This window comes from Oncorhynchus keta, chromosome 36, assembly GCF_023373465.1.
Source record: "Oncorhynchus keta strain PuntledgeMale-10-30-2019 chromosome 36, Oket_V2, whole genome shotgun sequence".
Taxonomy (NCBI): domain Eukaryota; kingdom Metazoa; phylum Chordata; class Actinopteri; order Salmoniformes; family Salmonidae; genus Oncorhynchus; species Oncorhynchus keta.
In genome coordinates, this window is record NC_068456.1 from 9,878,153 (window position 1) to 9,893,799 (window position 15,647).

Genomic DNA, 15,647 nt, shown 5'->3' on the forward strand with positions numbered 1-15,647 from the left:
TGTCCCTGTGACAAAGGAAGCAAAGGTAACCTGCCTAAATTATTACCGCCCCGTAGCACTCACGTTGGTAGCCATGACGTGCTTTGAAAGGCTGGTCATGGCTCACATCAACACCATCATCCTGGAAACCCTAGACCCACTCCAATTCGCATACCGCCCCAACAAATCCACAGATGACGCAATCTCAATCGCACTCCACACTACCATTTCCCACTTGGACAAAAGGAACACACACCTATGTGAGAATGCCGTTCATTGACTACAGCTCGGCGTTCAACACCATAGTGCCCACAAAACTCATAACTAAGCTAAGGACCCTGGGACTAAACTCCTCCCTCTGCAACTGGATCCTGAACTTCCTGATGGGCCGCCCCCAGGTGGTAAGAGTAGGCAACAACATATCTGCCACGCTGATCCTCAACATCTGTCGCCCCCCTCATGGGTGCATACTTAGTCCCCTCCTGTACTCCCTGTTCACCCACGACTGCGTGGCCATGCACGACTCCAACACAATCATGAAGTTTGCTGATGACACAACAGTGGTAGGCCTGATCACCGACAATGATGAGACAAAATATAGGGAGGAGGTCAGAGACCTGGCAGTGTTGTGTCAGGACAACACTTCTCCCTCAATGTGAGCAAGACAAAGGAGATGATCATGGACTACAAGAAAAGAAGGGCCGAACAGGCCCCCATTAATATTGACAGGTCTGCATTGGAGCAGGTTGAGAGCTTCAAGTTCCTTGGTGTCCACATCACCAACAAACTATCATGGTCCAAACACACAAAGACAGTCGTGAAGATGGCACGACCACACCTTTTCCCCCTCAGGACAGTGAAAAGATTTGGCATGGGTCCCCAGATCCTCGAAAATTCCTACAGCTGCACCATCTAGAGCATCCTGATCGGTTGCATCATCGCCTGGTATGGCAACTGCTCGGCATCTGTCCGTAAGAGGGTAGTGCGTACGGCCCAGTACATCACTGGGGCCAAGCTTCCTGACACCCAGGACCTATATACTAGGTGGTGTCAGAGGAAGGCCCCAAAAAATTGTAAAAGACTCCAGTCACCCAAGTCATAGACTGTTATCTCTGCTACCGCACGGCAAGTGGTACCGGAGCGCCAAGTGTAGGACCAAAAGGCTCCTTAACAGCTTCTTCCCACAAGCTATAAGAATACTGAACAATTAATAATGACCTCCACTAACAGGTGCCCCCGCACATTGACTCGCTACCGGTACCCCTGTATATAGCCTCATTATTGTTATTTTATTGTGCTACTTTTATTTTATTTAGTAAATATTTACACAATACTGACGACTGCGCAGCGCCTAGAGCGATATTACCACTTAGGCCTACTGCTGCAAATATTAAGGTGGCTTATTTGAATGCTTACCCTATAAAAATGTATTAAATTATTGATTTGACACACCACTGAGCACATGTTAGGCTACACATCATTAAATACACTGCTCAAAAAAATAAAGGGAACACTAAAATAACATATCCTAGATCTGAATGAATGAAATATTCTTATTAAATAATTTTTTCTTTACATAGTTGAATGTGCTGACAACAAAAATCACACAAAAATTATCAATGGAAATCAAATTTATCAACCCATGGAGGTCTGGATTTGGAGTCACACTCAAAATTAAAGTGGAAAACCACACTACAGGCTGATCCAACTTTGATGTAATGTCCTTAAAACAAGTCAACATTAGGCTCAGTAGTGCGTGTGGCCTCCACGTGCCTGTATGACCTCCCTACAACGCCTGGGCATGCTCCTGATGAGGTGGCGGATGGTCTCCTGAGGGATCTCCTCCCAGACCTGGACTAAAGCATCCGCCAACTCCTGGACAGTCTGTGGTGCAACGTGGCGTTGGTGGATGGAGCGAGACATGATGTCCCAGATGTGCTCAATTGGATTCAGGTCTGGGGAACGGGCGGGCCAGTCCATCAATGCCTTCCTCTTGCAGGAACTGCTGACACACTCCAGCTACATGAGGTCTAGCATTGTCTTGCATTAGGAGGAACCCAGGGCCAACCGCACCACCATATGGTCTCACAAGGGGTCTGAGGATCTCCTTTCGGTACCCAATGGCAGTCAGGCTACCTCTGGCGAGCACATGGAGGGCTGTGCGGCCCCCCAAAGAAATGCCACCCCACACCATGACTGACCCACCGCCAAATCAGTCATGCTGGAGGATGTTGCAGGCAGCAGAACGTTCTCCACGGCGTCTCCAGACTGTCACATGTGCTCAGTGTGAACCTGATTTCATCTGTGAAGAGCACAGGGCGCCAGTGGCGAATTTGCCAATCTTGGTGTTCTCTGGCAAATGAAAAACGTCCTGCACAGTGTTGGGCTGTAAGCACAACCCCCACCTGTGGACGTCGGGCCCTCATACCACCCTCATGGATTCTGTTTCTGACCGTTGGGGCAGACACATGCACATTTGTGGCCTGCTGAAGGTCATTTTGCAGGGCTCTGGCAGTGCTCCTCCTGCTCCTCCTTGCACAAAGGTGGAGGTAGCGGTCCTGCTGCTGGGTTGTTGCCCTCCTACGGCCTCCTCCACGTCTCCTGATGTACTGGCCTGTCTCCTGGTAGCGCCTCCATGATCTGGGCACTACGCTGACAGATACAGCAAACCTTCTTGCCACAGCTCGCATTGATGTGCCATCCTGGATGAGCTGCACTACCTGAGCCACTTGTGTGGGTTGTAGACTTTGTCTCATGCTACCACTAGAGTGAAAGCACCGCCAGCATTCAAAAGTGACCAAAACATCAGCCAGGAAGCATAGGAACTGAGAAGTGGTCTGTGGTCCCCACCTGCAGAATCACTCCTTTATTGGGGGTGTCTTGCTAATTGCCTATAATTTCCACCTGTTGTCTATTCCATTTGCACAACAGCATATGACATTTATTGTCAATCAGTGTTGCTTCCTAAGTGGACAGTTTTGAGCAGTGTATATTGAGACAAATTACAGACAGTAACCTAGAAGCAGCAAAATAGAACTCGATTGAACATGAAATGTATTTAAATATGTTTATATTTCAATGGAGTCATCTCAGTTTTCATTTGAAGCATATTTATATGTAGCTTGTTTGTATGAATTGCAAAGACATTGGCCAGTTTGAATTTGTAGTCGACTTTCTATCCATCTCTCTGTGACAGTTATCGGCTGTCACAGAGAGATAGATAGAATCACATGGTTTATGTTTAGCAGAGATCTTCTGTGAATAAAGTGACGAAGGAGGGGAAACGACAACAACAAAAAAGCATGCGCGTGCGTCCGTCATCATGCTGATTTTGTACATCCACACCAGACACGATCAGGACAGCAGGTTGAAAAATCAAGACGAACTCTGAACCAACAATATTAATTTGTGGACAGGTTGAAACACATGAAACATTCATGGACATTTAGCTAGCGAGCTTGATGTTGCTCGCTAATTTGTCCTGGGATATAAACATTGGTTTGTTATTTTACCTGAAATGTGCAAAGTCCTTTTTTTCCCTGGATCTTTGTACAATTTTACTCTGACAATTAATTCACAGATAAAAGGGTTTCCAGTAATCTCTTCTCCTGTGGACTTTATATGGCAGTTGGCAACCAACTTTGAGGTGCATTACCACCACTGAATGGAGTGTGGACCTCAGCTCAGTTTCCAATCACCCATGTGGGTCTATGCTCCTAAAAACCAATGAGGAGATGGGAGAGGCGGGACCAGTCAAAAGTTTGGACACGCCTACTCCTTCAAGGATTTTTGTGCAAAGCTGTTATCAAGACAAATGGCGGTTACGGTTGAAGATTCTCAAATATAAAATATATTTTGATATGTTTAACACTTTATTGGTTACTACATGATTCCATATGTGTTATTTCAAAGCTTTGATGTCTTCACTATTATTCTACAATGTAGAAAATAGTACAAATAAAGAAAACCCTTGAAAGACTAGGTGTGTCCAAACTTGACTGGTACTGTATGTGTACATTTATTGTTAGCTGTTCTACGAGTGGTCAGAGGCAGGCGTTAGATCACGAGCGTTTCCAAGTGCAACGTTAATAACGATGGTTTTTGGGAAACAGCTCAGAGACTTAACGATGCCCCTATGAAGGTATTAACAATGAATGTAGCCTTAAAACGCTTTTGGGAAATCAGGCCCAGGCCAAGCAGAACAAGGAAGGATTTAGTGCTGGAATGGTTTCATATCTGGTGCCAGTTGAAGATGTTAAGGACTAGGTGTTCTCACTTGCTCTTATACTGTGTGTGTGTGTGTGTGTGTGTGTGTGTGTGTGTGTGTGTGTGTGTGTGTGTGTGTGTGTGTGTGTGTGTGTGTGTGTGTGTGTGTGTGTGTGTGTGTGTGTGTGTGTGTGTGTGTGTGTGTGTGTGTGTGTGTGTGTGTACGCGCGTATGGATATATTCTGTAGAGGCTTACTTATCATCATTATCATTTAAAAGCACATCTTAATAAGCACCAGTAAAATAATCTAGCATCATTACTCAAGAAGAAGGTGAGTAAATCAGTGAGCACATTAGGGATTTATTGATCAAAGCATCAAACTAAGAACATTTTGCTATTTCAACCGAGCTTGAGTGCAAAAACTGATCCATTCCTTGCCCTCAGTTATTTGCTATGAATGGTATTCTCGCTTCACAAATGTATTTCAAAATTCAACCAATATAAATGACTGAGAAAGTAAGCATACACCGAGAGCCAAAACTGGAAACACGCACAGAAAGGGTCATCTTCGTGTCTGCTGAATGACGTACAGTAAACACACACTAGTCGCCTTCATGTCAACTGAAACACATGAATCATTGGTCCAGACACAACCAATGAGAGAGTGATGTGTGCGTCTCCACGTCATTCTCAATAACTTTGTGCCCTCATGCTTCACTCAATGCTTTGAGGCCCTTTATTCGCCCCAAACCCTTGGGGACAGACAAAGCCATTCTGTACACAGGCTGACAAACACACAGTGTCTCAATTATACTCTAGGGGGCAGAGTCGAGTCACAACGCTACACCCCCCACTGTGCTAGCACCACCATCAAAAGCTGAGACCCACACTTACTCCAGCCTCAGGAGCAATCTATCAGGGGGAAATGGAGCTCAGGTATAAAATGTGCAGAGACAGCAGAACTGACTGGAGAGACACAGTCGGGAGTCAGAGTGGGGAGTGTGTGTGCCTGGCTCCCCAGCCGCTCCCTGTGATCCTGACTGTTTTGATGCATAATTAAGATAGTCAAACTTAATGAAGCACTGTGGACTAAAGTTCACAGGATCCCCAGGCTCTGTTTACACTGTTGAGAGTCAGGATGGGGAGAGAATGCCAGGCTTCTAGCCTTCACCGGAAACACTGTGTAGAGAGTGCTGAGAGTGAAGGTGTGAGTGTGTGCACCCATGTGTAAGCGTGTGGTGGGGAAATTAGGGCATGACACACCCTACCACTAATTGCTATACAGACAACCGCACACACACACACACAGCACAGTCAAAAAGACAGGGTCGAGTGAAATGGGAGAATGATGGCCTTACCTGGAGAGTGCAGTCGCTGAGCAGCTCTCTGCCAGCAAAGATGACTCTCAGCTGCTCCGGCTGTACCCCCTGCAGCCTCCCCACCTTCTCCTTCAGCACTGCGATGCTGGCCCCCTCCTCTAGCTCCACTGGGAAGCCATGGCTGGAGTTAAACCTTACATACACTGGAGAGACAGAGAGAGGAGAGACTGGTGAGAACTCAGAGACAATAGTGAACAATAAACAGAGAATGAAGCTTGAGAATGAGAGAGAGAAAGAGAGAGAGAGGAGAGAGAGAGGAAAGAGCAAAAGATGCTTGTGTCAAAAGAGGCAAAAAGAGAATGAGACAAGAGGCCTAAGGGGTCAGAGAGCGAAGAAGAGAATAAAAAGGCGATAGGCTAGACATAGGGGACCTTAACACAGAAGAGGAGGTGGACAGACAGTGGAAGTGGAGAAGAAAGAGAGGGAAAGTGGGTCCAGAGGAGAGAGAACAAGAGAGGACATGAGGAGAAATAAGGGGAATCAGGGAGAACAGATGATAGACAGGAGAAAACAAAGAAACAGGATTTTAAAATTCAGCCGGCTAAGCCAATATGAAAATCCCCGAACCCTTCATTAAGATGAGTGAGATTTGGAGCAAAGGTATTCTTTCCTGCTATCATTTCTATTTATTATTTTAATTGAAATGAGTCAACCTTTTCAGAGCCCCTAGAGGCAAGGAGATACATTCAGGACTGTAAAATGGCTGATCGGGGAAATGTCTGCAATCAAATTGGAAATTATGAGCCAATGGAGATGTGTAGACTACTTAGGCATGTTTAAACACACACTGGTTTTGATATGTATTTATTATGGATCCCCACTCTTACTGGGGCACAGTAAAAATGAAGGCAGTAATATACATAATAATATCATTTTTAAACATTAAAAAAACCATTTTACAACACGGTGCCCTCCTGACTCTACTACAACACACAATCCAGGTGTAAGTGTGTATGTTGTGTGTGTTTGTATGTGTGTGGTTGAAGGAATACATAATGATGCGAGGTGAATAGACAAGTGAGCACACACACACAAAAGCATATAGACTAAGCATACACACATAGGCAATTCCACGATAACGAAATTACGTTGAGTGTCCGATTTTTCACTTAAAAAATGTACAGTACCAGTCAAGTTTGGACACACCTACTCATTCAAGGGTTTTTCTTTATTTAGACTATTTTCTACATTGTAGAATAATAGTGAAGACATCAAAACTATGAAATGACACATATGGCATCATGTAGTAACCAAAAAAAAGTGTTAAATCAAAATATATTTGAGATTCTTCAAAGTAGCCACCCTTTGCCTTGACAGCTTTGCACACTCATGGCATTCTCTCAACCAGCTTCATGAGGCATGCTTTTCCAGCAGTCTTGAAGGAGTTCCCACATATGCTCAGCACTTGTTGGCTGCTTGTCTTTCACTCTGCAGTCCAACTCATCCCAAACCTTCTGAATTGAGGTCAGATGACTGGACGCGAGGTCATCTGATGCAGCACTCCATCACTCTCCTTGGTCAAATAGCCCTTATACAGCTTGAAGGTGTGTTTTGGGTCATTGTCCTGTTGAAAAACAAATGGTAGTTCCACTAAGCGCAAACCAGATAGGATGGCGTATCGCTGCAAAATACTGTGGTAGCCATGCTGGTTAATTGTGCCTTGAATTCTAAGTAAATCACAGACAGTGTCACCAGCAAAGCACCCACAACACCACCTCCTCCATGCTTCACGGTGGGAAGCACACATGCAGAGATCCTCCATTCAGCGACTATATATCCCACAAAGACATGGTGGTTGGAAACAAATCTCAAATTTGGACTCATCAGACCAAAGTACAGATTTACACCGGTCTAATGTCCACTTCTTAATGGTGTCCTTTAGTAGTGGTTTCCTTGCAGCAATTCAACCATGAAGGCCTGATTCACGCAGTCTCCTCTGAACAGTTGAGATGTGTCTGTTACTTGCTTGAACTCTTATTTGGGCTGCAATTTCTGAGGCTGGTAACTCTAATGAACTTATCCTCTGCAACAGAAGTAACTCTGGGTCTTCCTGTCTTGTGGCGGTCCTCATGAGAGCCAGTTTCATCATAGTGCTTGATGGTTTTTGCGACTGCACTTGAAGAAATGTTCAAAGTTCTTGACATTTTCCGGATTGACTGACCTTCATGTCTTAAAGTAATGGACTGTAGTTTCTCTTTTCATATTTGAGCTGTTCTTTCCATAATATGCACTTAAGTCTATCTTCTGTATACAACCCCTACCTTGTCACAACACAAGTGATTGGCTGAAACGCATTAAGAAGGAAAGAAATTCCACAAATTAACTTTTAACAAGGCACACCTGTTAATTGAAATGGAGAGAATGCCAAGAGTGTGCAAAGCTGTCCTCAAGGCAAAGGGTGGCTACTTTGAAGAATCTAAAATATATTTTGATTTGTTTAACACTTTTTTGGTTACTACATGATTCCATATGTGCCATTTCATAGTTTTGATATATTCCCTATTATTCTAGTAGAACATTTAGAAAATAAAGAAAAACCCTTGAATAATTAGGTGTGTCCAAACTTTTTTTTATTCTACAATGGTACTGTATGCCAAACAAAAACAGAACATTTGACAAAAACACATTTACAGGAACAACTGTGCAGGTGCAAAGTTTGATAACATTGATTATGGTCAAATGTCCCTCAATTGTATTCTGTCACCAAACTTTGTATCTGCATAGTTCTTCCTGTGAATGTATTTATGTAAAATGTTCTGTGAAAATTGTTAAAAGAAGTCCGTGTGCATAGAGTTGTTCAACTTTGAAATCAATGGGTCTAGTTTGGCATACATTTTCAAGTGAAAAACCTGAGTCTCAGCATAATTCCGTTACAGCAGAATTACCCACACATTGAATACACCCACTGACACATACACGTAAGCTAAGCATACACAGAAACATCTTGTACACACACTAACACAGTGTGGAGTAGTCATGGGAACGCAGAATTAATCATATTTATTACAGGAATTTAGATCGTTTTAGTTTCAGATTTAATGACTGAGGAGAAATAAAAAGGTATTCTTCCATTTGGTGCTTAAGGAGTTGACTCAGTTAGGTGATTGCTTGCTGCCAATGTGCGACATTCCCTTTAGAAGTGTTTCTGCAACATTATTCTGAGACAAATATACTACAAAACCTTCTGAGATTGTAACAAGAAAGTGGACAGACACCATTACGCTATCCGTTTGAACCCATGCTACATCACATCACATACCTGATTTATCTACACAGAAGAGACTACAGTACCTCAAGTCAGAGCAACATCAACAATGACCACTATGACACAACCGTCTCTCGGTTGACTGATCTCTGGCAGCACTACAGCCAATCCAGTCCGAGCTATGGCCCAAAGTGAATGAGGAGAAGGGCTGATTCTAATTTGTCCCGTCACTGAGATTTCCATAATGTCTCTCATTGTTTTGCATCCCAATCCAAGTGGCTAACAAATGAGTAAATTCCTCCTTTGTCATGTTCCATCACAGAAGCCGTCAGTTTGGTGATGGGGCCATAACGTGCACAGGTTACCAGAGTTCTCAGTCTGGGGAGGAAGAGTGACAGAATGCAATCATGTAGCACCACCTCCACCAGGCTGGATTACCAAGCAGAGAGCTCACCGGAAGGCTAACAACTCACAACATAGTTCCACAAACCTGGCTGGAATGCACAGAGAAGAACACCGATACTTCCATTCCCAAAACAGGCATTTTCACATAATAAGAAGAGAGAGAAAGAGATGTCGGGACAATCTAGACTGGAGAAAAATCCAACTGTCAAAACCACTCTATGCATCACGAAATGTGTGTTATTTACTGTTAATGTCCCATGACGGTAATTCAAAAAGAGAGAGGCAGAGAGATGCGATGTCACTCAGACCAAGGGGGCAGGAGCGGGGCAGGGAGGGTATCACGGCCAGCCAATGCTTTGTGTCTGGGCGGAGTGGCAGGCGGCCAGATCAATACGGACCGCACACAGGCAGAAATATGAAGACAGATTGGCTCAACTCTCAACTGCTGCATCGGAGGGAAATGGGTCTAGGGACTCTTTAGTGCAGGAGGGAGGTGAGAGGAGAGATGATGTGAGAGGAGAGGGAGAGATCGACTGGGAGGGGGAAGGTTGAAGAGAGAGGAAGTGTAAAGCTGCTATGTGGAGAAGGCAGGGAGTTGAAAATGTCTCTGTAAAAGGACTCCCTTCATCCTAATGACAGCAGCCCAGGACTTGATCGCTCCAGGGAGTTAAACCCAGTGCAGTTTCCCAAAGGGGCCCTGTTAGGCTCTCCAGACGCTAATGCAATGCTATCAGAGGGCTTGGCTGAGCCACCTGTCTCCTTTACGAGTGCACTGACCACGTCACTACTTTCTTCTGCCTATTGATTAGGGATAAAGCACCCAAATGGCCCTGGCAAAACCGCCGTAAAATACTGCCAACCCCATAGGTCCGAATTTCCCCCGCACATAACTATAAAGAAGATGGATTCCTCAATTCCAGAACTCACTTTGAGCAATTAAGAGAATAAATTCCCATCCAACACTGGGGCTAAGAGCTTTTCTCCCTCCACCTCCCTCCTTTCTTGAGCCTTATCCTGATAGCTGGTACAGTCAGGTGCAGCATTTGGTCATGTGTGACGGGTGCTGTGGAGCGATGCTGTACGGTACTGTACGATGAGCCCGGTTCAGGACCAGGCTATCCATCGTGGAGGCTAGCAGCAGCTATGGGGCTAGTGCCAGGTGACTGTCCACTGGAGGATTCTCTCTTAGATCAACGGTCGGGTGGATTCTGGAGCGCAGCACCCGTTCATCAGCTGCCCCCACCGCAAACCCGACCCCGGTGCATGAAAGCCAGGAAATACCCCCCCTCCATCTGTCCTCGCTTATTACATTTGGAGGAAGAGGCCATGTCTGCAGAATGGAGCCTTCAGGAATACCACTATCCCCCCCATTGCAGTATGTGGCCAGACTACATCCCCATACAATACCAAGGGATGGAGATAAATAAGTCTGCCTGGAGATAAGACTGCAGCGAAGCTGTATTGGGTCTGTGTATACACAGTGAGCAGAGGTGTAGCTATTTGGGACAGATATGGTGTGATAGTACTGTACGTCTGCTGGTTTATTGGAACACTGGCTGGCTGCATTACCTCACTAGGCAAGCAGTGTCACGTTCTACCAATAGCACAAAGATGAAGAATCTAAGATTGCTTTGTGTGTTCTGTGGGTCTACCTCAACAGGAACAGAAAATGCAAAGAAATGATACAATAAAAAATGATTTCTAGGTTATTTTCATCAGCAGATATCAGTAATGATAGAAACTGTACTTGGCAAATTCAATGACAATATGATAACAATTGATGTTTAGAAGAATTTCCTCGAATAACAAATGTAACAAGTTCTTATGTGAGCCCTCTGTTGCTGTAGTTGCTCCGACTGTGCCGCCTGGCTCTGCCAAGCTGCCTGTCATAGCTCCATCTGACGGGGACAGAGACAGAGGGAAGTCATTAACAATGGTAATCAGCCTGCGTCTGCCACCTGCAGCACCTCAAGTGGGGCAGAGCGACAAACGCATGTACACATGGCTGGGCTCTGTCAGAGAGGTAAGACAGAGTCGCTAAGGTAGAGCAAAGTCACGTTCTCCATATTGATCATCCCAGATATGTTGTTGATGTCGATGACAATCAGAATATTGTCCAGGTAACAAGCCATGTAGAGAACAAGTGCACATTGACCCTTCATCAATCAATGTAATTCTGAAACAAAACTGCAGATAAAAGCACTTCTCTGGTCTGTGAACACTCCACTGAAACCCCTGAACAACTCAGAGAGGCAGAGTGCGTACTGAAAAGGTAGGCTGTACTATATCAGCTGGATAGAAGCCCAGGGGTATCAGCAAAAGGCCAGGTGTTCCTACTCATTCCCCTGATCTTTCAGATCCATATTGCCTGCCTCCCCCATTTCCCCTCTCCTCCTTCCATCTCCATTTAATTTCTCTGTGGCAGCCATCTCACCTGCGCCCTTGCCACTTCCCTGTTATTAGCGCTGTGGCTGCTGGCGGTACATATTTGCATGAGAGCCACTGTAACCAATTCCAATTTCAGCCAGAATTTGTTTTCCCAGACCCCATCTGCGGCTTTTCATTAGAAACTGCGGCGTTCGGTGAAAGGCACCGGTTGCGTTTCAGGTGGCCATTCATTCGCCAGCGGCACTGACGCTTTAAATCATTCGGGGTCTAATCATTGACTAAACAATAAAGCATTGATTCAGGGAAAATGACTCAAAGAGAGATGTGCTTAGAGGAAAAGGACTGGAGTCCCCAACAGTAAAAGGACTCTAGATCAGGAACTGGCTTGCACACACACACACACATTATGAGAGAGCATGTCCTCTGGGGATGTGCTGTATGTTTTTGTGCTTGAGGCAGAAAATCAACAATTGAACTACAATGACCTAGACTCCTGGAGCAACGCGCAAAACTACACACAAGGCTCTGTCATGAGACTCTCCTCACCGTCCCTCCACACCCCACCAAGGTAACCTTGGCATCATCTCAGTGGGGCAATACCAGGACCTGGCAAAGACAAGGGGTGATACGAACCCATTGAAATCCATTGAGGATTTGGGTTTCTGTGTGTAGTGGTTCAGTAATCCCTCTTCCCTTCAGCCTGGTGACTGTGTATTTACCTCACATTCAACATTGATTGACAGTAATACAGTCATTATCCTCTTGGATTTCCGAGAGGCTTCTATCTTTTCCAGAGGCAATTAGGCACGAACACTGCGTCAGCCCTATCGGAGTAACTGTCCCTTTCTGACCACTTCTGCTCATTCTTCTCTTGCTCCTTCTCTCCCTCCTGCTCTCTCAATCCATTTCTTTCAATCATTTCTCTCTTGCTGCCTCCTTTTCATGACAGCCAGCTTTGGAGATATGAAAACTTGTGATTGACACACCAATTTCCTTTCTGCCATCACACACTGATGCCCAGATTTCTCAAGATCCTCTTCCTCTGTGCCTCCAGTGAAAGCAATAAATGGGAAATGGGAATAAAAACACATCGGAATTCAGATAAAGAGCTAAAAGACCTATTGAATGTAAATGTGTGGTTATAACGGACGCCATTTGAAACTCCACATATTTTCTCCAAAAGCCGTTGCCTTTGTGTCACTTTGTGTTTGTTTCACTCCCAACCAACCATGGGGGTCATGGAATGAAATACACAATTAGGACTTTTAACAAAAGGGGCATAACATTCATTTTTGAGGAAGGACATGCTGCATGTTTGATATCCCTTGGATCTTTGACGAAAGATGCCCTTTCACCCACTCATTATCATACACCTAGCCAGATAATATGGTTAAACATATGTTAAAGTAGGCAAATACCTTGTTACACTTCTACCCAGTCATTCCATGGCCCCAAAGATTATACAAGTTCAGGGCTAGAACACAGCTTATGATCTACCATGTGCAGTTTGTTTGGGTCGAGGGCTGTCAAATCATTGATATTGTTTGACATGACACTTTTTTTTTTTCAATTTTACTGCATTGCTAGGAACAAGTAACATAAGCATTTTGCTGCACCCGTTATAATATCTGCTAAACTGCGTGTGCAGCCGATTAACTTTGATTTGAATCAGTGGGAGTCTAGCTTGTCAAGGCTGAGTTAACTAGTCTGTAGTCATAATTAGTCTGTCTAAAACCCACACATTCACTCCTTCTCCACTGGAAACTCTAACCTGCCACACTCTAGTGTACACTCTTTGGCAAAGGCCTACGTTCACAAGACTGCTGAATTCAAAGTGAAGGAAATGACAACACACCACTGCAATGGAATCACATGAGAAACGCAGAAAGCGAATGTGGATACATATTAAAAGAAAATTATTCTTGGCCTGGAGTCAATGCAAAGGCAGGAAAGATACTTAGCTGCAACAATCCAAAAATCAATAGCAATTTATTCTCTCCTTGGTCTCCAAACAGAGCGAGTAAATAATCCTGACCCCTCTCTCGCCTGTCCCAGGGGTACACTGGCGTCTCTCCCTCTCGCTCTCCTCAGCCTCTATCGCAGACTTCTCTGGCCCCTTGGAGTAGCACCGCTCAGACTCAATACCTACTGCCACACAGTCCTGCTCCGCTAGAAAGACATAGCCTACGGCAATTGGTAAGGATTTGGCAATTCACAAGGCAGGTAGTCCAGGTGTGTTAGATTCCCCTCTCCTGTGTTGTTTACATTTTTACACTTTAGTTGTTTAGAGACGCTCTTATCCAGAGCCACTTAGAGTAGTGAGTGCATAAATGTTCAAACTTCTTTGTACTGGTCCCCCCGTGGTAATCAAACCCACACTCCTGGCGTTGCAAATGCCATGCTCTGCCAACTGAGCCACATGGGACATGTTGTTTATGCCTAGACTAATATATATATATATATATATATATACACACACATAAATTTAGTCATTTGCATTTTAATATCATATGAGCAAGATTATATCTTCCTAATGCAGACTCAGCTATAATTACAACTTGCTGTATTATCAAGGTGATTTAAAAATACCCGTTTCACATGAATATAATGACATTCCCCATAATAAAGGTCTGTTTTCTTGTGATAGACCTAGTTCTGGGGCCCCGGCGTGCGCGATCATCAACATGAGAGAAATATTGGCCCTTCAGATTTCCTAGATGATGACTTTTCCCTCCCTTCAACACTCCCTCTCATCCCCTTCCCTCTATAGGCCTAGTGCAACTTATTACTAGACGAGCACCATTCAGCCAGCTCAAACCAAACCCCATCTCCTGGGGATGTGTGAGCCTGAGACAGTCTCAGAGTTGATGGGCCGGAGACTCAAGACACAATCGATCCGTCTTCCTCAGACCTTCACTCCCGAGCTTCTCAAAATCTGACAATTCAAGAGGGTGGAAAGGCTATTTAATTCTCTGGAGATATACCTCAGATTAATGTTGCTCTTGCCTTCAGGTTTAGCGAAGTTTATCCAAGACATTTCTTGAGAGAATCTCTCGATTTTCTGTTTGCTCCGAGATGACAACAGTCTTCCTTCATATTCTAGGAGTAGAAGTGTCAGTCAAACTAAACCTTAGAAATCGACCGAAAAAACACCTTCTGGCCCTCCAAACAAAGTGTTTGCAAATAATAGGCAACTGAGTGACACCATTTTGATAACTTAGCAACAGGTATAGACTTAGACCTTTTGCAGAAATCTGAACACACTGAAAATATATCATCTTTGTCCTATACTTGACCTTGTATTGATAGGAATAAAAGGAAGATTAAAGTATGAAACATGTTGCCAGATAGTGGTTAATTCATGGTGTGCAACACCATCAAAAAACCTGGCCCAGAACATCTGGCTACAATGTATCTGTCATTGGCTGGCACGTGGCGTGGATTTGACAGTGTCAGCTGCATGTTCACGTGCACATATAGTAGAGCTGTTCACCTTATAAAATTATAACCCAGCAAGGTGATAGTACATCTTGTAAGGATGAATGCAACTCTCGTGTACACACATATGGGCTATTGTACAAAACAGCAGCTTGTTATATTGTCAACTGACCAGTAGCAAGCCAGGCACAAAAACAACTCATGCACAAGGCATCACGGGTTCGTGGAAATGCTGTTATTCACAAAATAACCTAGAACTGACAAGACTCACTACAACTTTCTCACATACCAATCATGCTGGGGATGTAGCTACGTCCTCTGGATTTATTAAGGTGAAGAACTTCATGTCATACGACTGCTGGGGATCTCCATTACAGTATTTGCAAGTCTCGAGGACTATGGGAGATGGAGTCCTACTTGATTCCGTATTATTATGATCTAGTTAAATGTACTTGGCAGCGTCCAAAATAGCTTTTGAGCTGTTTCATATTGCAACATATTTTACATACATTGTACCAGACAGAATCCTTCTACGAACGTATCCAATAGGTGCAAAAAACACATTCGGAGAGAGAAAAATACAAACTTGAACTTGACGTCATACCGGAAACGATCGCTTTAAACACCGGATATGTTTTTGACAGCA

The 15,647-nt window shown here is 44.3% G+C and overlaps 1 protein-coding gene across 1 annotated transcript in view; it reads right to left on the reverse strand.

The window, feature by feature from the left end:
* Window positions 1–15,524, reverse strand: part of prkn (parkin RBR E3 ubiquitin protein ligase) — a 96,679-nt gene extending 81,155 nt beyond the window's left edge. The window contains exons 1-2 of the mRNA XM_035754077.2: window positions 15,291–15,524; window positions 5,545–5,708 (exon numbers count right to left, since the gene is read on the reverse strand). Coding sequence (XP_035609970.1) covers window positions 5,545–5,708; window positions 15,291–15,297 — 171 coding nt within the window. The 5' untranslated portion in view covers window positions 15,298–15,524. The remainder of the gene's footprint in view (window positions 1–5,544; window positions 5,709–15,290) is intronic.
* Window positions 15,525–15,647: the final 123 nt, after the last annotated feature.